Below are 24,316 nucleotides of genomic sequence, written 5' to 3' on the forward strand. Positions count from 1 at the left end.
ATCATCGAGTGGTGTTTCATTTGTTTTTCTTTTTTAGCACGTTCCCTAGCGCTAAATTTAGTAATTAAAAGCACTTTGCTCTTTCACTCTTCTACTTGACTTTTTAAAAAGCATCACATATATCCAAGATAAATAAATCTCAATTTGGAATCCTGTAACGTTGCCTTTATCTTTTTTATACTAACGTAAGTAATTATCTTTCACTTGCTTCCACGAAAATTCTGAGAAACATGATTAATATTCCCGGATGCTAAAAATTTAAAAGGCAAATTTTTTATCGAGAGGAAAATGCGCCAAGACTGCTAGTCTAGAATATAAAACGTTATGTATCTTCGGGGTTTATTCGGTCAGTATGACGATGCACACTTTACGAACACACAGAAGCATACAGGTGAGGCTATCGGCAGGAGATGACCCTCCGAGTCATCCAGTCTTTGCCAACCACTGGCAATTTAATTGCGTACCTTGTTTTTTTCACGTTAAAATGCCTTTCGGTATATATTATATTATAAAATAAAAATTTGTATGTTTCTAATGGTACTGAAACCAAATTTCAAACCACACAACGATAACTTTCTTGTTGATTTATTTACATTGCTCGAATGTAATGTATAAAACGTATTATTAGTAACGTATTGGAAGAATCTGATTACTATAACAAATTTTAATTTGCCCTAATAGGTATTGATAATCAGAAGGAAAGGACATTTGAAATAAGCATTTTCAAATCAATGTGCAATCAATTTAAATGTTTGTATTAGGGAAAACTACCGAACTATATTGTCGCTAAACCAATCTAATTTAATAAAAGTTGGATACATGTCGAAAACGCTCCTCTACGAAAGTAAAAATATTTTCGAAAAATTATATTCGTATAATATACATATGTATTTGTACGTTACAATCAATAAAATTAATATTTTAATGATGTCAATAATTCGTTATTTGATTTATAAATGTTTAAAAAAAAATTCTCCTTTTGTTATTTCCATATGTATATGTAAATACATCTCACAGTAAAAGCCACATCTCGCGCGAATACAGTACGTTAGTACAAGATACGATCGCATGTGACATTATACGTATAATATAATATCTCTAATATCTGCAACATGTACATATTGGTGATATTTTTGTCGTGTACCGTTTACATTATTTTTTCTTCACTGGCTAACAATTAAAATGAATACTTTCGTACTCAAATTTATCGCGAGTTGTATGCGACAGTTGCATCATTCTCGCCTCCATCAGTTTTTGACAAGTTGTAAATTTAACTGACGATAATTCACTGACGATGCACTGCAACTTGAAAAATCCGCCTTCGGAAAATGCTCTTCGCATCTAGAATCTTTTTCAATGAATTTCAAGTCAACATCTTTCCAAGATGTCCACTTGCTCTGTTTTGATCGAGCGAATGAAAGACAAAATACTGTCTCGCGTTTTTCAAATTTAATACCACGCTGATTTCTCGTGGAGCTTATATAAGTTTACAGCTTGCTAGTCGACTTGATAACTGACGTCTTTATAACTGATGATTCTTCCGTCGATTTTTCTTCCGCCAGGAGAGAATTCAGATCTAGATCTTGAATGTTCATTGAGTGTTGACCGGAACCTCCTAAAAGTAAAACAATAAAATCTGTCGTGTGTGTGTGTGTGTGTATGTACTTGACTAATATACTTATTTTTAAACAAATAATCAACTAAAATCGTGTGTGTTGTTATAATGAATATACTACTCGTATATCAGAGATAAAACACAAGAAATAAATGTAGAAATTGTCTATATAATACTTAATCTACAAACTATAAGGTATATCAAAAGATTTAACAATTTGACAATAATTTTGTATATCCTAATAACGATATACCTACCTGCGTGTGCAATAAAAAGATCCTTGAGAAACCCAAGCTCCTTGGTGAGCATTTTAATTTTCTCCTCTAACAATTCGTTTTCCGTTTTCAATTGATTTACTCGTTCCAAGGTTTGTTGCGTACGTAATTTACTCTTCACTCTCGATCGTTTCACAGCCTGTGGACAGCGCGGAAACAACTATGATATATAGTACATACATATGCAACATATGAACAATTTACATGCAAAATTGATAGATTACCTGGTTATTTCGATCCCGCCGCTTTCGATAATCCTCGTCGCCCTCGTCCTCCATTTGCTTCTTTCGCTTGCTATTTTCTTTATTTTTCGGCATCTAAATTAACATGCAAAGACAAGTCTCGGTTAGTTACAAATTGAGACGAGGACAGTAAAAATATCTAATCACTCTCTCTCTCTCTCTCTCTCTCTCTCTCTCTCTCTCTCTCTCTCTCTCTCTCTCTCGTTTCTTACAATTAAACATAAAACGTATCTTAAATTTAAATGTATATAGCAACAGCTTTTAAGCTATTTGACAATATACTACATCTTTATTTTAGAACTTGACGATTGTTCGCTCCAAGAACACTTCAAACTTGAACTATATCTTTTTTCCCGTACATTGAAACACCTACATACGTGGTAAATCGCAATTGTTTTCAACCGCATCATGCTAATGATCACAATTTGCCCCTTAGAGAAGTAGACGCTTAACAAATATTAATATCGGTTTGTGCTTTAACGTTCGGCACAGACTTATTACGTTAATTTTATGTTAACTGTCGCGTAACGCCAATGTGCTCCGTATTTATGATATTTACTCAATAAGGCCATGCCTCGAGGTCGCTGTTTTGTGAAAAGAAATTTTCGCGTGCATCATTCGAGACGATAGCCAGGACAGCCTTGACTCGATATTCTCGAAAACCGCCAACGGATTTCATCGTGACGCGCGACTGCGGCTTAAATTAGAAGAGAAGCTATCATTTTCAGTTTTCCACAGAATTTCTTTCAATTAATCAGAATTCTACGTAACTATCTACGCGTACAAATGTGTAGACTATAATACTAGAGAGCCTATAATCAGAGTGGCGCCATACGAGAGATAACGCCATGTTTTAGCAAAATTCTGCAAGAGAGAACGAGATATACGATCTCAGTCTATTCAGACAGTTTTCAACAGACTGTCAGTTTTAGGGTTAGGTGCAACAGCATTGAACGACATAGATACGTAAAGGTACATTGATAAAAATAAAGTTATCGAAATTAGTTTAGAAATATGGTTGGATGTACAATACCGTTTTGTAACAATTCATTAAAAAAAGGATATGTTATGAAAATAATTCCGAAAGACACAGAACGCCGAATGAATTGGTTAAAGAGTGTAAATGGCAAATATAAAAATTGGACACCGTCAAAAAATTCATCTGTATGTGAGGTAAAGTAATTTATTCTTTATAAATAATGTATTTAAAATATTAAAATAAAAATGTAACATAAAATATACACAGATTAATTATAATATCTGAAGAAACGGTAGTGTCTTGGTAAGTATATGTATAGTCATCACATTGGTTACGAATTTAATTCTTTCTCTTTTTGTCGTAATCTTTTCAATTATCATTGCATTGTGAATCTAAATGAAATAATATGATAATTACGATATTTAATATATAATATTTTACAAAATGATATATACATATATAATATTGGGTTATCTAAAAAATATCCGCGGTTTTTTGTCACTAGGTAATGTTGACCATCAACACCATCTAGTGACAAAAAACCGCGGATACTTTTTAGATGACCCAATATTTTTCTGAATTTTTGATTTCTTTTATATTATTACAGATTTATTTTGCTCCTAAAATGTGGGAACAGAGAATGGATAATAAACTAGCGCATTTAATAGCGCAAATAATGTGCAATAAATAAATAACGTTTTGTATAAAGTAATGTGCAATATTATAATAAAAAATGTACAATATTGCAATAGTACAAAATAAATGAAATTTTATAATAAATAATATATGTAAAAGTTTTATTATTTTATATACAATAGTATATATTATATATTATTATTTTACATACAATATTTATTTATTATTATTATTTTTTGTCACAATTTGTCACAATTTTTGAGCATTTTTTAGCATGAATTCAAAATTTAGAAAATAATGCGTTTAAAAAACTGGAGGGAATGGCTAAAACATGGCGGACCAATCACAAGTGATACTCGTATGGCGCCATTCTGATTATAGGCTCTCTATATAATACATGTCTTGCATGTCATCTATGTAAACTATTTATGAATTATCGAAGCCTGTGTTGTTTGTCATTGCATTAAACTGCATTAAAGCTTTCGTCTCGCTTATATATGTATATTTTTATTTATCAAAATAAAGTTCTATCTGCAGATGTATTAACAATTGCAAAACTTATAACAATTTACACATTTTGCATTGCTTGTGTCTCGCATAACGTAAACAATATGTGTCATAATGAAATCCTTGAAATATTTATACATTGTATATGGCACAACTTTGAGAAATTAATTCTTTCAATTCAATCTTTCGCGTTGCGAATCTATGCTTTCCAATTTGATTAAGTATCGCCGAATAGTAATGCCATAAATAGAAAAATAGCATTCCCGAGAATATCTCGCTTCGCTTAACAAATTTAACGAACCTGCAGATGGGAGGATTTTTTAAAAATATGTTGGAAGATCGCAATGATTTCACTCACACATTGTTAGCTACAATCGTCCCTGCTCGGCTCGTTTCTGCGAATTGATAACATTAAACTCTTATATAAATCTGACATCATCGACCGCGGCGGCGATCGTTTGTGCTGGTTGGTGCGCAATATACGACACTCCGTCACATATATATGTATAAATGAAAAACATCGAGTATGTCGATGTATTATATATATGACCGCGTCGGCAAATAACGGAAAACAGCCGTTTCACTCTATCATTTTTTTCGACAATTTTTTTGTTTTTTTCTCACGGGTGGTATCCACGCGATTCTTCCTTCTCGTCCATCGGTCATCCGCATCGTGTGACTACTTCTACTCACCGCCCCGGTCGGGATTCCGTCCTCGTCGGTTTTGATCCCCGTGATATCATCATCGAGAGATCCAAACGGATACGTCTCTCTCTTCCACCTCCTTCCCCCCTCCTCACTCTCTCTCTCTTTCTCTCACTCACCTCGTCATGGTTTTTTCTTCCACTCGCGGAGTGCACGATGATTGATGAAATTATGCGCGACGCGATAATACGGATATAAAACTGTCCATCGACTTGTTTATCTCGCGCAGTGAAATGGATGGATCATTGCAGTCAATTGCAATATCACCAGAGTAGGATTGTGCAGAAGAGAGGGAAGTGGAAGAAAGAGACAGCAATTAGCTCTCTCTCTCTCTCTCTCTCTCTCAGGGTGAATGTTTTCAGCATATGTAATAAGTTGCTCAGCGATTGCATCAATGTAAATGTTCAAACGACAATTTGAATACGATGCCAAGTACGATGCGAACGGCGTTCCCTCTCCTTCGTCTCGAACATAAAATTTGAAACGAAACGATATCGCCGGTTTCTGTTTGCATTCTCTCGCAACGCGTGGTACGCCAACTTGTCCACTTGTATCGATCCATTTCAAGTGCACCTTTCCGGCACGCTTGAACACATATATTTGACTAAACATATACATGTATGCGTAGGAGGGAGGAAGGGAGGGAGAGAGAGAGAGAGAGAGAGAGAGAAATGGAGTGGAGCTGGTATGAGTTCCGGTACGAAGACAGACTAGTGACTACGGAGCACGTAATCACACCAAACAATGTTAAATTAATGCACGAGGCACCTGGCACACTATCGCATATATACGCAGGCATGTGAGATTCATTATCGCGATGCGGAACAATGGAAGGCTCGTCCACGTGGCTCTTTTTTACCTACTCGACTCTCGTACTTTTCGTTAAATCCCCGTTAAACTACCTTGCTTAATCTTTATCCAACGTGATCCAACGTGATCGAACGTAATCACCAGTAACCATTTAACCACAGCCACTACGCTAAAACCACCAGCCAGTAGCCATCAGTGCCACCACTCTCCTGACTCACCAGTCAGCTGAGTCAGCCGTCAGCCGTCAGCCATCAGCGGCATTAGCGGCAGCATCTGCGATATCCACGGCACGGAGAGTCACATAGATAGACTGCCATGTGCCCTTCGGCAATTGTCGGCATCGACGCCTTCATTCGGATAGATCGTGTCCGTCGTGTCGTCGTATAAGAGATGACGCAATGCGCAAACGAGTATCCTCTAATCCATGGTGGAAGGATTACATCAGATTACATCAGATTACATCAAATGGTGTGTTCAGTTTGACCAAATTTTATGCCTACTTTTGCTCCGCGTTGTCTATAAGTGCGCAGTCTGCCAATAGTGAAAGGCGAAAAACATGGAGCGGTATTCATAGTCCGTTTTTATTTTAAAATTAACTTAAATATAATGTCTCAAGATGTTAATACATCCTCGGATTGATTTACATCTTAAGACTGTACATACCTAAGATAGTCTTAAATGTAAGAATCGACTATGAATACCGATCTGTTTCGCGTCATGAAGTTGATACTGAATCTTTCCTCGTGCAAGAAAAGATTCAATAAAGATTTTATTGCTGTGTAGTTGACATCCACTTCTTTAGAGGGCGGTAGTGTGCAAAGTATTTTCGCAGAGAGAAACCTGAGAGTGGCCATGCTCGGCCGTGATTTAGCTGTTACTTTATTTTAATTTTGAAGCGCCTCTATGTCCACAAAATGTGGATATTGAACTACGTAGCTAATATCCATGAATCTGGTCGGTAATGTCTACGATTTTTTGGTTGTATCTTTGCTATGTCACGAATTTTGGTCCGTTAGATAGACAAAGACGAACAATCAATCTGTCGGCGCTTGTAATAAGTACGTCTTGTTACAAGACAATTATGCCCAATTTTTTCACTTCTAGATAAGTTGCGTATAACCTTACCCAGGAAATATCTCCATTGTATTCTGAGAGATCTTTTTTGGTTACAGTTGTCTGCCTAACCGACCGAAATTTGTGAATATAACGTGAATATAACGTGAATATAACCAAAAAATCGTGGGCATTATCGACCAGCTCGTGGATATTAGCTACGTAGTTGAATGTCCACATTTTGTGGACATAGAGGCGCTTCAAAATAATAGCTAAAATAAAATCCCGGCCGGGCATAACCGCTCCCAAGCTCCTTTCATATTTTATAGTTAGTAAAAACCCTCACCTTCATGTCATCACCTCCAGATTTCTCTCTGGTCTCACACTCTTGAGAAAATTACGTTGCGCTCGTTTCTCCAATTTGTCCAAATATATGAGCGATTTTTTTTGCGATATCAAAAAACTTGCACAGGATATTAATCAAATAACAGATAGCTCTATCAAATCTGTCTTTTTTTTTAATCGCTTCACATAGTTGGTTTACAATCGAATCAAAATAAACGCATATCGATGGAAAAAAATGAAAATAAAAATTATAAAACAGATTTGTCGCCAATATTGCACCGGAAAATCTTCAAACAATTTAAGTCTTATTTTTTCTTATTTCATTTCCCGACCAAAGTACATATATCATGCAAAATTAAATATCATAAAAGTACTACATCTTTCGAAACACAATGATGGATTTTTTTCTTATATCTGCAGATTATCGTAGCAACTACCTCAGTGCATAAAATATATATGTATATATGGCTAATATAAATTTATTTCTTTGATCGTACCACTGAACGATCCTGTAACGATTGCTTATCATAATAATTATTAAAGAATTCCTTTTCATTATTTTTTCAGTATGCAATTATTCTGATATTCGGCAGGACTGGTATATTTAAAAATATCGACGGTACAAACGAACATTCGTTGAAATAATGATTCAAGTGGAAATGAATTAATTACATTAGTATTATTGATCGCGCATCTAGATTCATTCGCTCTCGGAGCCGCTTTCGCCGGTCGCGCTACCGGAACCGCTACCAGTACCGGATCTCGATCTTGACGGCGACACGGACAATGAGGTTGACAAAGATCCCGATGGTGATTTCGCAGGCGATCTTGAGCGCGATCTCGACTTGGATCTAGATCTCGACTTTGATGTGTTTCTCGATTGAGGACTGCCAGATCGAGATTGAGATCGTGATCGTGATCGTGATCGTGATCGTGATCGTGATCGTGATCGTGATTGTGATCGTGATTTACTGCGTGATTTAGATGGCGAACGCGATCGAGACGGCGATCTAGATTTTGAATGTGACCGCGACAGTGAACGTGAACGCGAACGCGAACGCGATCTTGACCTCGATCTCGACTTTGATCTAGATCTAGATCTTGATCTCGACTTCGATTTCGATCTTGAGCCAGACTTGGAACGAGATCGCGATTTTCTACTAGACGCCTGCGAGGATGCTCTTGACGACGCGCGCGTCGATCCTTCCTCGTTCTCTGCTTCGGAACCTGCCAACAAATTTTCTAATTATCGAAAAAATTTTCAAAGTGCTAGTCCTCTCCAATTATATCATAGTAAATAGAATAAACAAACCTTTAGCTACCATATCTGCTTTCTCTTGTTGAGTCTCCTGCTCCTCCTCTTCCTCCTCCTCCTCTTCCTCCTCTTCCTCCTCCTCATCCTCATCCTCCTCTCCCGGCGGCTCCAATTGTTTTTCTCGATATCTTTGCATTCTGAATTCATTGGCGTTTAGCGGTCGGTGACGCACTATCAAGCGCGTGTTATTTGGCTGCTGTCCGACCTTCTGGCGCCGTTTACTTAGTCTCACACGTGTCTCCAATTCATTGTAGTAAACCTGCGAGATATACAGATGGATTAATGTGACAAATCACAAAATTATAACATGTCATATAATAGTGCAGCGCTCATATATATATATATATATATATATATATATATATACCCCGTCTTGTCTTATCACGAGGAAATAATTCTCCTCGTATCCTTTGGAAGCTTTGCTCTTGACGTTCCAATTATATTCTCTAGCCATTTTGTACTCGTATTCTTCTTCATCGGCGTAATCGATACCAGCAGTAAAGTCCCGTCGACGTTTCTCCAAAGTTTCTTCCAACGGCAAAAAGTAAGCTACAAATTGCTCACCACTCTCGTCCATCACGCCTCTATAAAAGAATTATGATTATCTTGCACAATAATCTAATAATATCTAAATTAACTAGATGATAAGGCAAATAATAATTCTTTTCAGTATACATTTTCTTTTGAATTGTATAAAATTACTCTATGTGTGTGTGTGTGTGTGTACGCGCGCGCGTGCGAGAGAGAGAGAGAGAGAGAGAGAGAGAGAGAGAGAGAGAGAGAAATGAGCAAAGCTGTACCTTATCATGGCTTGTGACATTTCTTCTATCTGTGCTGGTACAGATCGACCAGTTGGTGCAGGATCAGAATCAAATATAACTTGCGCACATGGATATTTCCACAACTAAAAAATTATAAAAATTATAATCGTAGATATATAACGACAATATTGTTGACAGACATTACAATGATACCTTAAAGTCTGGGTATACTGGCAATATTTCTATAGGTACTACGTTCGGTTTACTGTAGTGTCTTTCAATTGGCTTTTTATTGTCTTCAAATGTCTTTTCTATAGCTTTTATTTGACTCTCACGATCCATGTACAGTGTTTCCTCCTAATTAAAAATAATTGAATTAGAAAATACACAAATACACAAATACGCTAAAAATTTTGCTCAATAGACATCATACCTTGAAATTCTTTTTGATACTATAACCAACTTTGGCTTCAACCTTGTCTGCTGTTTGTGGCTGGAATCTCGTGCTTTCCGTGGAAATATATTCTGTGCGTCTCAACCACGAAACACTCCTGGCATGATGTCGAGATCGTTTAGAATCTTGAGGTGTCAGCACATCTTCTTCCAACAGCTTTTCGTCAGCTGGATCTAATTGAGCATTTGGATCCCCCGCATATGTGTCCTTATTTATTAAATCAATTTCTACACCTAAATCATGTTCTGTCAATACTTCATATTTGTAATTACGCTCTAATGAGGTTGGATTATATTGAATAAACCTGTTATAAACATGATAAATTATTACAAGACGAAAGGATGTAAGCGACAGTTTGACAGATCAAACATTACTCACCTGGTTGGTTCAAAGGGATAAGCTATAAATTTTGGGTCAAATGGTATATCCGGCAGCGTATTGCAATATTTTACTCTGCATATGAGCTCAGACCTGAAAAAGCACAGGTCAATAGCAACGCTACAGTTGTATTGCTTATGATAATAATGATTCAATTACGAATATATATCATATTCGCTGGTGTGCTTATTTACCGCTTCTCTGCTGGCCTGACCACGCGTTTATCCCGATCAGCTTGATTACTGTTGGTTTGAATGGTAGGTGCCATTTTTTTTATAGCGTCCTGAACAAATCTCTAGCAATCAATAACACTATTCAACACTGATGACAATTTAAATGCGATGGCCAAAAGCACCGAGTGCTATATAACCACATCGTATATTACGCAATTGATTACAGCTGATTACAGCGTTACTAGTGAATTACAACTGAGTACAACCAATTACAACTAGAAAATAAGGATAAATAAGGGTTAGGTGGAACTATAGTATGCTTAGTCAAAGTGAGGCTATAGAAATAGCTAAAAAAGAATGCTGAAGGGAACTGGGAAGGGATGGGCCGGATAAAAAGGAACCATTATTATTTGCTGCGCGACAACGTGGTGACATCTTTAAGGGGATGCTGGAGCCATCTGTATTATCGATAGAACTATTCCAAATTCGATAATACGTGGCGACATCTTTCATTCATTTCTCATACTTTTGATAATCAAACTCAAATGATAACATTAAAATTACAGTTTTAAATAAAAAAACGAGTATTATTTTGAATATATATACATATTTACGACCTAATAAATCATGTAATTAGTACTATATTATCAGTTTCTTATTTTCATTTAATCACTTAAATTTTGACAATCAAGCAAACTTCCGTGAGAGCTGACCGTCTTTTAATTATTAGTATCTCATCAGTGATAAGAATCACGACATGGGAAAGTCGCGTATTGATTGGCCCGCCATGTTTCAAAAATTCCCGCCCTCCATTTCATGCATACCTATTGAATAATTCCGATTGGAATCCATTTCGATTAATTCCATAACAGTCTTTATACCCGTACACCAATATTTATTCTTCATCAAGTATAATCTAGTTGACCATTTAATCACTTTCAATTCATCTTATATACCTTGCGTTATGAAATACTTGTGGCTAATTACATTAATTTTATTTTTTATTAAAAGGTATACAATATTCGATACCTTTTTCATGCACTTGGCGTATCTATATATTTTCTTTCCTAAAGAGGTTTGAGGATTCCGCTGCTTTTTGTAAATTTTTGAAAACATAACATTGTCGACGCCCGGCGTCATTCGAATTAAAACTCAACATACATTAAAAGGCATTCTCGATATACATACGCACGCACGAACGATAAATACAATTTTCTTATTACATTAAGAATTATAATATAGATAATGTTATAATTTATAATAAAATATAAATAAATTGTGTATGCACAAAATATAATAATAAGAGAAACAATATAAGATATCAAATTTGAAAATGATTTATGACATGTGTGTGTGTGTGTGTGTGTGTGTGTGTGTGTGTGTGTGTATATACGAAAGCACACACATTTTCTGAATAATTTAAATTTAAGAATTTCAATTAATCTAAGAATCAAAAATTTATAAAGTAGTAATTTGATTTAAAAGTCTGCTTGTGCAAGATTAAGAAACTTGAAATTTTTAAATTTTATTTCTCTCTCTCTCTCTCTCTCTCTATATATATATATATATATATATATATATATATATATGTAGAAATTTAACGAGAGCTTTTTAATTAAATAAAAACGTTGGAGTTATAATTTTTCACCAAACTTGTTTTAATTAATTGTTTCTATTATCTTGTTTTTATTATCAAGCTTTGTTGGTCATTTGTCGCAACAAGTATTAAGATATCCTTGACTTAAGTCAAGACGTCCCAATTTCTCACACATCACTCGCACGCAAGCGTCGCGTCGCCGCGTTATTGATTCGAATGCGCAAAACAGTAGGTACAGGTCCAAGACATTCTCAGAAATTTCAGCATCGCTGGTCGCGTGAGAAAAGTGCTTCTGCTTATACAATACATCAATTATATATATACGTATTTCCTAGGACTCGGAGGATTCAGCCGAGTCCGACGTACTGGACATTCTCAATCGTTTTGGGTCTGGAGGAAAAGCTGCGCTGTCAGGTGAGACCTGGAAGACATGGTTGGGCCCAATGTTTCCTTGTGACTAACCGTCCCGGAGGGTGCAGGAACGATCGGCACGCAAAGCGCATCCTTCAGAACGCTTTCCGAAAACGAGCGTACAAATACAGAACTCGCGACGCTGTGCAAGGTAAAAGACGAATTAAAAACGAGAATATATCAAATTAGTAAACACGAATAATTAATGAAAAACTATTGTATATACGTACATGTATGTACTCTATTCATCGTACGCTGAATAGCGCACGACTTGTATTACAACTACTAATCTTTTATCTAATTATTCTAGTCTTCAGCTAGTCCCGACACTGCAATTAAAAGTGACATCGTTGTTTTATATATATATATATATATATATATATATATATATATATATATATATATATATATACTATTATATTTCGCATTCAATAAGATGTATAATTATAATGTAACGCATTTGATGATATTAATTACATGACAATTACATTTTCGAGTGTGAAATTGATGTTACTCATACGTTACTCGGTTGGTATACTATCAAGTAGTAGACTATACTGGGCTAACTGGGCAGGTAGCAGTATTTGGCTTGGAATTGATAGTTGTTTCTTCTTGTTTGATCGACAATCGACATCCTGCTTATAGGTGTATCCGGTGAGCCCTGTGGCAGGGCCTGGCGCGGCACGATCCGTATGGGAACTAAGTCCAGATCCCGACATGGTCGGGCATCTACCGAACAATCCGATATCTGGTCATCAGAATCACGGTTCCGGCAAGGACACGCGACAGAGGAATCGTCCTGACGACAATATCTATGCGGACGAAGCTACCACTGGCCAAAGCCCCACCGATGAGACCAAACAGATCTTTGAATTGCTCAGAGCCGGGTGAGATCTTGGAAAGAGAATAGAATTTGCTTGCGATCAGGAAGAGTAGTGTACGGGAAGAATGCAAAGAGTTCGTATTGCAGTGAAATCGAGGCAGTCGAGGAACTGGTCGAGAAAAACGGACTGAATATACTTAGCGCGAGAGACGAATGGGGATATACACCTGCGCATTGGGCTGCTTTGGACGGCAACGTTGAAGTTAGTTTCCAGAGACACAGATACAGATTTTTATTAATTTTTATTTAAAAAAACTTAAATTCCTCATTTTGTAAAAAATGATTAGTAAAGTTAAAATTCTTGCGCTAGAAGATACAACTGTAAACAATTTACAACCTGTTTTCAACAGGTAATGAGATATTTGATAGAACGGAGCGGACCCGTCGATTTACCGTGCCTTGGCACCCAAGGACCCAGGCCGATACATTGGGCTTGTCGAAAAGGCCATAGTGCGATAGTACAATTATTATTGAAGGTATAAAGGTATCCTTATCTATAGTCTCAAAGAGACTAGTTTCTTCCAAATATCTTGATTAATTCGCCGTTCACACTTTTTCCCTTCACAGGCGGGAGTTGCGGTCAATGCGGCCGATTTTAAAGGCCTAACGCCTCTGATGACCGCCTGCATGTTTGGCAAATTCGCGACGGCCGCCTTCTTGCTAGGATCCAGCGCGCAGGGACATTTGACCGACATAAATGGTGACACCGCGTTACATTGGGCTGCGTACAAAGGACACGCCGAGCTCATTAAGCTATTGATATACAGCGGAGTGGATCTACAAAAACCTGATTACTTCGGTTCGACACCGCTTCATTTGGCCTGCCTGTCCGGCAACGTCAGTTGCGTCCGGATCCTCTGTGAAAAGAGTAAAATCGAGCTTGAACCGCGCGACAAAAATGGCAAGACGCCGCTGCAGCTGGCCAAGAGTCATCGCCACTCGGAGATAGTGCGCATTCTGCAGGCGGAACAGAAACGCCGTGCCAGATGGATACCGCCCATTAATGAGCTATGGTATTCGTCGGGTGTGCTCGTGAAATGGCTCACACCTTTTCTAGTAAAGTATAAAGAAATGAACTGAATTTCTTGTTATATGTGTCATTTGCTTTTAAGGGCGCTACTATTTGGCGGAGCGGGCAACAGCAAGGGACCGTTGTTGTTGTTCATGATATCCGTCCTGCTATGGGGATACCCGATGTACCTGTTGAAGTGCATTCCGTTAACGTGGAATCTCTTGCGAGGCAGTCATTATTGCTTCATTTACTGGAACATTCTCATGTGGATTTCGTGGATCGTCGCTAACAGAAGAGACCCCGGTTACGTGCCGCAAAACAGTGACACTTACTACAGGGCGATAAAACAGGTTCATCATACCACGCACAATAATAAAACCGTAAACTACAATTAACATATTGCTATGTCCTGTTTTGTTGTTTTTCCATAGATTCCGTACTTCGATAAGTGGAAGAAACGGAATGTCTTACTATCGCGATTATGTCACAGCTGCAGGTGTTTCAGACCCCTCCGAGCTAAACACTGCAGAATTTGCAACAGATGTGTCACATATTTCGATCATCACTGTCCATTTATATACAATTGCGTTGGCCTACGCAACAGGTACGATCGATACATTATTACGTATACGTGGCTGGTTTATTAATTAAATTATTTTTCTTCTCATTCTCTTTCGTTTGTTTTCAGAATGTGGTTCTTCCTATTCGTTATGTGCGTGGCGATAAATTGCTCTTTCACGTTATATTTCGCGTGTTATTGCATCGCAATTGAGGGAATACAGCTCTTGTATATTCTCGGTGTATTGGAGGCTCTCATCTTTTGCGGGCTCGGTTGGATTCTAACGTGTACCTCGGTAGATATATTTACATTATTGCTACATTTCTTTCGATGTAATTTTCTATTATTATTTCTCTTTACTATAGGTCTTACATGCATGTATGAATTTAACTACCAACGAAATGTTCAATTATAAGAGGTATTCGTATTTGAGGGACAAGAAGGGCAAATACTTGAATCCTTTCAGTCGTGGACCCGTGCTTAATTTCATTGAATTTTTCCTCTGTCCGCCGGATCATCAAACCAACGATCTTCAGCATTATCATATTCTTTCGGAGGATGTTATGTAAGATTCACGGGACATTATGTATTCGAATTATAATATTACATCTGATATTTCATTCACTCTCTCGCACAGAAAAGCGTCAAGCGCGATCTATGTATACAATGGTATACATTATTTTTTCAAGTTTCGTATACATTTGCATATAAAGATTATCATCACTTATGAAAAATTGTCAAATATCTCTGTCTCTATTCTATACTTTACACGCTACATTTGGCTGCCAGGGCACAAACTACTTGCAAAGATGTAGATCAAGAATTTTCTATAAGTTAATGTTTTAATAAATATCTTGTAAAATTAAGTTTCACAATTTATTAAATATATTCGTCGTTTATTAAATGTATTGTACTACTTTACTCACACATCGATATAAAATATTAATAGCACAATAGAGAGAGATAAAAAAATCTTACTGTATAAAGTATATTGCGACCAGTTACGTTACCAAATATTACAGCAGAGCTGGGATTTAGTTATCTCTTACTTCAATTCGCGTGCAGGATCCAAGCTGAAAATCGGCCGAAATATGCAACTAAATCCCAACTCTGCTTTACAAGTTGATTAAATTATTATTACAAAAAATCGTCAACGTAATTACGGTGATGTCTGACTTGTATCATTGTATGCGATTCTCATCTTTAGATAAATAATTTCTTATAAAATACATATAAAAACTGCATACATAGAATTTTTAAGTGTTTCTTTGGTAAAACATACTACTATTTTTTTTTATATCATTAAAATACGTCATGACAAATTATGATTCTAAAGAGAAAAATGTCGATATATCGTAACAATATATGCAAAAGATGAGAAAAAGTATAAAAATCGATATTTATGGACAAAGATCAATAGCTTGTAAAAAATTAATTAAGTAAACTATATCTATAGTCATAGACGAGGACGACACTCACAATTGTTACTTCAATTCGTAGCAAAAATCATAATTTGGCGGTGGTTCGGGAATCGCGGGTGGATCTTGCGGAATATCGATCCCTTCAGCATCTAAAAGTCTTAACTTGATGTCCATGGATAATAAAGTTTCCAAATCATTTTCAGCTTCTTTGCTAGTCATTCTATTTCCTGAAGGAAAAAAAGGAAAGCAAATAAAATACTCGCGCGTATTGCTTATAAATGTAAAAGGAATTTCTGACGCACCGAGTAAAGCACTAATGCCATCAGTCCAATAGTCGAAAACCTGTTCATCAGGAGCAACGAAATCGAGACTAGACACTTCAACAGAGTCCAAGGCTAAGGAAAATGCCAACTGATGAGTAGTTTTCCGCCTTTGCAAGTCTTTCATATGTGGACAATCCCTGCCGGTTAATAATCCTCGAATTTCGACTACTGCTAATTTCGTAGGAAGTTCGTCGATCGTTGGCACTGATTTCTCGTCGCAATCTCCATAATGAAAAACTTTATGATTTGGCGATAAGCGAACATACCAAAATTTATCTTTAATTCGCTAAAAATATCGAGATTCTCATTAGTCTTACAATTAGTTTTATTACATATATCATATTCCAAAGAAAGATACACACACACACACACACACACACACACACATATATATATATATACATAACATATATACACACTTGTCCTCTGGCACTGTATTTCATGAATCTGGTACCCTGCACCAAAAATCCTAATCGCTGCTGCTGAATTAGCTCCAAGATTTCAGGAGTAATCTGTTCTCGAAGTTCAACAATTGGCCTCGCGTGACTTTCCCATTCCTCCCTATTTGTCCTTTCTTGTTGCCAAAGGTTAGTAATTGTCGAATAGGGCAACTGTTGTAACTTGTTTTTAAACTTATCCAGTCCTGTAGGCTTACACTGAAGCGCTCTAGTAATCTGCTCGCGTACAACGGAGAAGACTTTAACAAAATCTTCCGTAGTTGCTCTCATTTCCTTCCATGTTTTATTCAACAATACGATACAAACACAGTAAAATTCTTCAAATGGATGATCGTGCGTAAAGAACATTGGATGATAAGACTGACCCTGTTCGCTGGGTGCTTCACCAATGCGTAATATCTAATTAAAATAATATTCGTTCAATTTAAATATCATATGCGTTATTGGACACGTATAACTTGAGTTTTTGAAATTGATTTAACTCACCTCGCAAAGCAGTTTAACAAGTTCTACACTTGTTCTGCCAAAGGGACACTCGTGCTCGTCCGCTCTGCACGAATTTTCGAGAACAACCTTGGTATAAGCTTCAGTATGATTACGCGCAAAGTACACCATACAGTCTAATGCAAGCATCCCCGGTGGAGTCTCGGTAAAATCAAGAGCAGGATTGATGTCGTACTTAAAACCCAATTTCTTGTAATCTTTGGCAAAAAGTCCCTGTTTGCGAGCGGCTACATCCCCACTATTCGCACCTTCTGTATCAAAAGCGATCCTTCGAAGTTCCTTAATTTTATCATGTGCGTCTTGATCCTGTGGATCCATCTTGGTCATCATTCGTTGTTCCAAAAGACTTAGCATTAGCGTTTGCAGTACGTAGAGTTGATGCGCCATTTCCGCTCCGACCTATATTATAAAAGTAGAATATTTTAAAAGAAGAAGAGATAAGAACGTATGTTCATTGATTAGAAATAACTCCACAGATGCATCAATAAAAATGTTAGTTTTCGTTTAATATTTGACGTATAGAATAAATGAATGTATATATATATATATATATATATATATATATATATTTTTTTTTAGTGACGTAAATAAAGTTTCAAAGTAATTGTTTATTTCCGCAATCAAATACATTACATATTAACTGTCTTAGTGGGAACTAGTAAAGTTGTTTCAATTCTATTATTTATTCAATTATTCTTTAATATTATAAAGAAGATATCAAGGTACAAATATGTACATATGTACAACATGTATTTACCTGTCCAGTAGATTGTATGACATTTGTCAAGAACACATTCCTGACTTGTTTAGATTGTAATGTAGCAGAAACTGCTCGTCTCTTGTGTAGATCAGCCTTGAGAAACAGCGCGTTTATTAAAGCTATCGCATTTTGTTGAATTTGTGGATTCATGCATTGCAAATGCATTACAAGATTGGGAAAAGTAACTTCTTTTTCCACTTGTCCGTATTTGCCTGTTGAATTGAGAACAATATTTTCTAAAATACTTAGAGAAGCTTCCACTATGCTAGTGTCCTGTGTTACTGATTGATTATTCACGTAGCTCGCCACTTTATTGATAAAGGGCGTTTCCAATATATCCCATGATACAATTCCATGATCCATCAATTCCACAAATGATTGAAGGGAATACGCAAGGGTGTTTCCTTTATATTTTCCACCTTCTACCTAATACAAAGTAATTAATATAATAAGTATAACAAGTGTATAAATGATCAAGAAAAGTTATATACCTGTATTTTATTAAAATTTTAATACCTGTGAAATAATTAATGCTAATCCTTTCTTATTTATAAATTCCAACGCAAAAGTCATGTCTATACTGAGTGTACTCAGTTTCTGCAAAGCTGCCACTTTCTCTTCTGCCGTACCATTATTAAGCTTAGTCAAAATATCACTCGCTGTTTTCGAAGGTGAAAATTCCAATCTGAGAATACTACCATTCTTCACCTCGTTTCTATTCTTTTCCGTAATGTAATTTTGATTGTTACTTTCCGAAAATTGTAAAGAGTACGATTCGGCATCAGACAAACCCCATCCATTGCACAATTCCTACAATTAAAGCAAAATGTTAATCATTAATATAAAGTATTATTAGAATGCATTCTGTTATTTTTCTTAATCTTCTTATATAGGATATATAGATACATATATGAAATATAACAATACAACTGGAAGAGAGATAATTTCTCGCATTCCTCCTCCTTCATTTTGGAGACAAAAAGTTGAGAATTGGAGTAATATACATATAGATGCACACTGTGCACAACTTATATAAATTACGATTATAAGTACATACATAATATAATTAATAAAATCGAGAGATTACACGTACACACACACACACACACACACACACACACACCTGAATAATTCCAGCCAAAGGTTGCTTTTGATTGAACTCGATGAGTTGCGGTACTTGATCGGTCATCTGAACGGCGATTTTCACGATATTCGAATCCTTTTGAACCGGCATTTTGATTGCTTGAGTATACATAAAAGAAGCGAGAACGAGACCCGTACGGCGAAATGCGCGATTACGGTGTTCCGTGCACGCTGCTCCAGTTTGTTTACAATCCGTTGGCGAGCTTTGACGTTTCCGCTGTCATTCGACGATTTCTGACTGACAGCGATCCAACGATCACGTGACTGCAAAAATTAGAGCAGGCGAGCCCGCTTCCGTCCATCACCGGAAACGATGCTAGCCTATGTATATTTTGTGTGTGTGTGTGTGTGTGTGTGTGTGTGTGTGTGTGTGTGTGTGTGTGTGTGTGTGTGTGCGTGCGTGCGTGCGTGCGTGCGTGCGTGTGTGCGTGCGTGCGTGTATGTATTCAATTCAATTTTTGCGTCCACTAGATTATTATTCTGAAATTAAATAAATTGGTGAATTGCCCGAGAATTCAAATTTTCAAATAAAAAAATTTTAAGATATAATGTCGTATACATGTTTTGATTAGATTTAAAATATATTTTCTTTGGAGATTTTGACTTTGATTATAAAAAAATTTCTATGCTAACTCTCGCTTAATCTCTAATTGATGCTTTTCCGTGTCTATTTTCTATATACACAGTACATACATACATATGCATACACATACCTCATTATTAACAAAAATAAAAATGACAAGAAAGTGTACCGAGCAGTTACCGAGGACAGATCTAACAGGTCCCGCCGCGCGCAGTAATACTGGCATGGCAATACTGGCAATACTGGTAATAGCAATAGTGGCAATACAATATATGGTATTTGACAGCTGCTACGTTTTTCATCGGAGCGTGTCAGCACGAAAGCATCGTTTCTCCGCCACGGTTTCAACGTGAGTTAATTTAAAGCGGCATGAGAAACGATTGAAAAATGTCTAACGTGGATTGGGAAGAAGTCAAGCGATTAGCAGCTGATTTTCAGAAGGCACAACTCAGTTCGACCTTGCAAAAGTGAGTGACGCTCTTTACTCCGCAATCCAGTTAACCTAATCTTTTTTTCTTGATAAAGTGACTATGAATAACGTGGTACTTGAAATCTGCGAATAAATTTTACTTGAATTACATTCTTGCTATCTAACTCGTATACTAAATATTTTTTCATTACAGTAGTTTGTAAGAGCCCCTTCAGACAAGTTTAAACATATGGTATTGATAGTAACATGTTGATGTAAATTGATTTCTGTTAGATTATCATGAAAGAAATGTAGTTTCAAGATCAATTTCGTTATATTTTATCTATTAAAGATACAGTTGTTTTTATCATTTTTATAATTATTAATGGATTTAGGAGAGAGAGAGAGAGAATTAATTTTTTTTACATCATGTTTCATTTTACTTCTTTTTTTCTCTCTGTAGACATTAAAATTAAAAGACATTAGGAAAGAAATGAAATTAATTTTATTATGTCAATGAAACATTATTTTCCATCTTCTGCACTAATCTGATATAATTAAATGTATATTGTAGACTCTCTGAACGAAATTGTATAGAGATTATAACAACATTGGTAGAAAACAAGCTTCTGGACATAATATTTACCAATGATGGCAAAGAATATGTTACATCTCAGCATCTTGGGAAGGAGATCAAAGATGAGCTGTATATTCATGGTGGAAAAATTAGTTTAGTCGACTTGGCGCAAATTCTTAATGTTAATCTGTCGCAAATAACTAAAATAGTAACAGAGATTGAAAAACACAATAAAGGGCTGAAAGTGATATTGGGTCAGCTTATAGATAAGAGTTACATTAGTAAAATTGCGGAAGAGATAAACGATAAACTTGTACAACATGGCTGTATTAACGTGGCAGAGTTAACACTCACTTACAATCTACCATCTGATTTTTTATTATCAGTCGTTGAAAAGGAACTCGGAAAGATAATACATGCTATACAAGACTCCCAAGATCCCAAAATTTTTTATACCGAAAGCTTTATTGCTAGAAATAAGGCAAAAATTAAAGGCGCCCTTTCAGCCATCACGAAGCCTACGCCATTATCCGCAATACTCGGGCAATGTGGTGTACCAGAAAGAATATTTTTCTGTAAGTACAAAAATAGTGATGTGAAAGAGTAATCAGTTTTTAATGTTTACGTACTTGAGTTACTATTTTCTTTCTATATTATTAAATTCCATTCAACAATATCAGACTATTAGATTTCACAAAGAATTTTTTAAATATAGCTTGATAATAGCTATATTTGTCAAAACAAAATAGTTTAATTTACCTTTTTATCTACAGACTTGTTACTTAGTGCCACATTCATTTCTTTATATACACATATATATAATATATGTGTATATATATATATATATATATATATATATATACACACATACATATGTACTATATGTATTGCAGCAATTCTGGACAGTTTGCAAGAAGTAAAACAAGTGCCAGGAGTTGTAACTGGGAAACAGAGTGGAAATAGCATTTATATACCTATTATATACTCTAAGAGTCAAAACGAGTGGGTTGAAAATTTTTACAAGCAAAATGGATATTTAGGTAAAATATGCGATTTACAGGAATTTCCAAGATATTTTTGTGCCTTACGTGATTTAATCTATTCTTATCTTATAGAATATGACGCCCTTACGAGACTCGGAATATCAGACCCGTCAGGTTTTGTAAAACGTCATTTTCCAAATGAGAACATGGTCTTTCTAAAGTCAGTGGCTGTAGGAACAGTAGTAACGGATCAAGTCGACGCCAATATTGAAGAGGTCATTGCGACCGGATCCTTCATCGACTTATATCCTCTTTTACCATCTGTATTTAGCGACGAAGATGCCGAACTTGTCATCAAATTAGCTACGAAGAAAATAAGGGTCAATGTGCATATATTTGCAAAGACAGTTATTGTTTCTGAGGCATTTTTACAAACTTTAACCAAATCCCTTGAAACGGTAGCGGAACAAAAGACTCGCGACATGGTAGCGAGCGGAAGATGGATCCAATCTATTGCTGAAAATAAATTAAAATCCAAATCTGCGGATTTAATCCTTGAAAGCAAAGTAAATAAAAAGGAAGAACGAAGGAAAAAGGCAACTATTGGTAAAGCAGGCGGCGGTAGTCAGGGCAGAGAAACCAAGACCAAGTCTACAAAGAAAAAATATCTTCAAGGAAAGATGCAGGAAAATGATTCTGACCAAGACGAGACGAGACAGACAGCGGTTGGAAGAGGTGAGATCACCGTGATAACCATAGAAGAAGTGAAAACGGAAGTTATGAAAGATGAGAACGTAGCCGTTATCGAAGAAATGGCAGACGAATTAGCATGCTATTTGCAACCAAAATTGAACAAGTTTGCGTTAACATTGGCAGAGCAATTAGCGCAATCCAACAAGACTACTAATTTAAGCGAGATTAGCAAACGTCTGAACATTCTAATAACAAACATTCGAATATTCGACAAGGGTATTAAACATTTGGACAAAGCGGATCAAGCTCCGCTGACCAAATATTTGCTCAAATCTCTAGGCATTGATTTTGTAACAAGTATATTCAAATTGGCTGCTCAACAAAATATGCTGCAAGTAGCGGAAAATCTCACGACAGAGACAAGGCAAAGATTGCTGCTCGAATTACCTGCGGATGTTAAAGAGCCATTAACAGTTATCCATAAAACCGTAATGGGAGATTCAGTGGAAGATTTTTTGAATAATGTTGACAGAGCGATGGCAGCTTGTTGTTTGGTTTTAAAAAAGTATGATAAAAAAAAAGAGCGACCACAGGTACATGCTCACAGAGAAGCTCTGTTGGAGGAACTGAATGCTACGCAAGATCCCGCATTGACATTGCACCTAGTTACAAGTGTGCTTTTCACCGCTGTTACGCAAAACGCCTTACATATGTCTGGCAGACATGTAACAACCGTTCTCGCCTTCCTTCAACAGCAACTGGAACCCAATACAATGTCGACTCTTTCCACATATCATGGTATACGATTTATGACGAGATAATCCTTAAACGAAAGCTTCTATATATATATATATATATATACACACACATATATATATATATATATATAATAAAGTGTAAAATAATAACTTAAAAAAGCATTTTTTTCTTTTCAGATTTAGTACTCAATTTGCTAAGTGCTTCTGATGAAAACGCGAAAATGGAAGCCTTCAAGACTTTGGAGGAAGGATTAGTGGATATCAAAAATATTGCAAACAATTTCAAGCAACATATAAAAATGGACAAGTCTTGAGAGAGATTATAGAAACGGCTGTATAATACAAATGATGTAATATAGTCTAGAAACATATTATTTGTTATATGCCGATTAACATTGTAACATTTATAATAAAGCTGGAAGGATATGTTAACAATTAAAAAAAATCAGACTGACTTTATATATATATTAGGTGCAGTAAAAAGAAATCCATTATTTTTCTAATAGATGGCTTTAGTAATCTGTATCTCGTCTACGCGTGATACAGATTACTAAAGCCATCTATTGGAAAAATAATGGATTTCTTTTTACTACACCTAATATGTATATGTATATATATATATATATACATATATATACATACATATATGTAGATACATACAATAATTAAGATGCTTTCTGCGATATTCGATAAATATATGTTTCTTATTATGAATCGTCCCAATTGGGTAATCTTCCACTTGAATATCTTCTATTTACAGTGCGTTCGGGAAGATTATTTGTCATTCTGTGTTTTTTCCATTTGATGACACTTATCAATTTGTATTAGCATGAATGGAAAGCATTCTCTATATCTACTAACATTTATTAGATATGAAACAAGAATCAACTGACTCGAATAGCGCTAAAAGCATCTTCCTAAAAACATATTTTTTACTGACACACAAGTTGGCACAAACGTTATTCTATTTTTCTTACTATTTCATGAATAATAA

General features: G+C 35.9%; 5 protein-coding genes and 1 long non-coding RNA gene across 21 annotated transcripts; 3 read left to right on the plus strand and 3 right to left on the minus strand.

Moving 5' to 3' along the window:
• Nucleotides 1-734: 734 nt before the first annotated feature.
• On the minus strand, nt 735-6,129 carry Irbp18 (Inverted repeat binding protein 18 kDa). Of its 14 annotated transcripts, none has more exons than XM_011060887.2 (4): nt 5,988-6,129; nt 2,115-2,207; nt 1,873-2,029; nt 735-1,615 (listed from the first exon to the last, which is right to left on the minus strand). In XM_011060887.2, exons 2-4 carry the CDS (start codon nt 2,205-2,207, stop codon nt 1,488-1,490), a joined length of 378 nt encoding a protein of 125 aa, XP_011059189.1. In that variant the 5' UTR covers nt 5,988-6,129; the 3' UTR covers nt 735-1,487. The 14 variants fall into 14 exon arrangements, with proteins under 14 accessions (XP_011059189.1, XP_087269796.1, XP_011059187.1 ...); XM_087413670.1 differs by having other exon boundaries at nt 1,873-2,050; XM_011060885.2 differs by having other exon boundaries at nt 5,862-5,999.
• Nucleotides 3,010-3,896, plus strand: LOC147907428 (uncharacterized). The gene is made up of 2 exons (XR_015547521.1): nt 3,010-3,305; nt 3,719-3,896. It is a non-coding gene; the product is annotated as an uncharacterized LOC147907428 (long non-coding RNA).
• Nucleotides 6,097-15,614, plus strand: Patsas (palmitoyltransferase Patsas). Of its 3 annotated transcripts, none has more exons than XM_011060882.2 (10): nt 6,097-6,237; nt 12,181-12,407; nt 12,902-13,143; nt 13,227-13,341; nt 13,490-13,615; nt 13,707-14,152; nt 14,252-14,501; nt 14,583-14,755; nt 14,840-15,005; nt 15,076-15,614. In XM_011060882.2, exons 3-10 carry the CDS (start codon nt 12,974-12,976, stop codon nt 15,277-15,279), a joined length of 1,650 nt encoding a protein of 549 aa, XP_011059184.1. In that variant the 5' UTR covers nt 6,097-6,237; nt 12,181-12,407; nt 12,902-12,973; the 3' UTR covers nt 15,280-15,614. The 3 variants fall into 3 exon arrangements, with proteins under 3 accessions (XP_011059184.1, XP_011059185.1, XP_087269793.1); XM_011060883.2 differs by lacking the exon at nt 6,097-6,237 and adding an exon at nt 11,973-12,073; XM_087413667.1 differs by lacking the exon at nt 6,097-6,237 and adding an exon at nt 12,062-12,077.
• Nucleotides 7,319-11,096, minus strand: atms (RNA polymerase II-associated factor 1-like protein antimeros). Its single transcript, XM_011060884.2, has 8 exons — nt 10,270-11,096; nt 10,076-10,168; nt 9,677-10,001; nt 9,457-9,600; nt 9,283-9,386; nt 8,850-9,066; nt 8,480-8,741; nt 7,319-8,394 (listed from the first exon to the last, which is right to left on the minus strand). Exons 1-8 carry the CDS (start codon nt 10,341-10,343, stop codon nt 7,868-7,870), a joined length of 1,746 nt encoding a protein of 581 aa, XP_011059186.1. The 5' UTR covers nt 10,344-11,096; the 3' UTR covers nt 7,319-7,867.
• Nucleotides 15,573-20,104, minus strand: Ced-12 (engulfment and cell motility Ced-12). The gene is made up of 7 exons (XM_011060892.2): nt 19,300-20,104; nt 18,693-18,986; nt 18,174-18,602; nt 17,399-17,815; nt 16,874-17,311; nt 16,434-16,740; nt 15,573-16,358 (listed from the first exon to the last, which is right to left on the minus strand). The coding sequence occupies exons 1-7, from the start codon at nt 19,429-19,431 to the stop codon at nt 16,195-16,197; spliced, it is 2,181 nt and encodes a 726-aa protein (XP_011059194.1). The 5' UTR covers nt 19,432-20,104; the 3' UTR covers nt 15,573-16,194.
• A 37-nt stretch (nt 20,105-20,141) lies between these two features.
• Ufl1 (UFM1 specific ligase 1) lies at nt 20,142-23,809 on the plus strand. The gene is made up of 5 exons (XM_011060944.2): nt 20,142-20,369; nt 20,886-21,463; nt 21,782-21,928; nt 22,004-23,362; nt 23,500-23,809. The coding sequence occupies exons 1-5, from the start codon at nt 20,290-20,292 to the stop codon at nt 23,634-23,636; spliced, it is 2,301 nt and encodes a 766-aa protein (XP_011059246.2). The 5' UTR covers nt 20,142-20,289; the 3' UTR covers nt 23,637-23,809.
• The last annotated feature ends 507 nt before the right edge of the window (nt 23,810-24,316 follow it).

Source organism: Acromyrmex echinatior, chromosome 14, assembly GCF_024713525.1.
Source record: "Acromyrmex echinatior isolate Ae372 chromosome 14, ASM2471352v2, whole genome shotgun sequence".
Lineage (NCBI taxonomy): Eukaryota > Metazoa > Arthropoda > Insecta > Hymenoptera > Formicidae > Acromyrmex > Acromyrmex echinatior.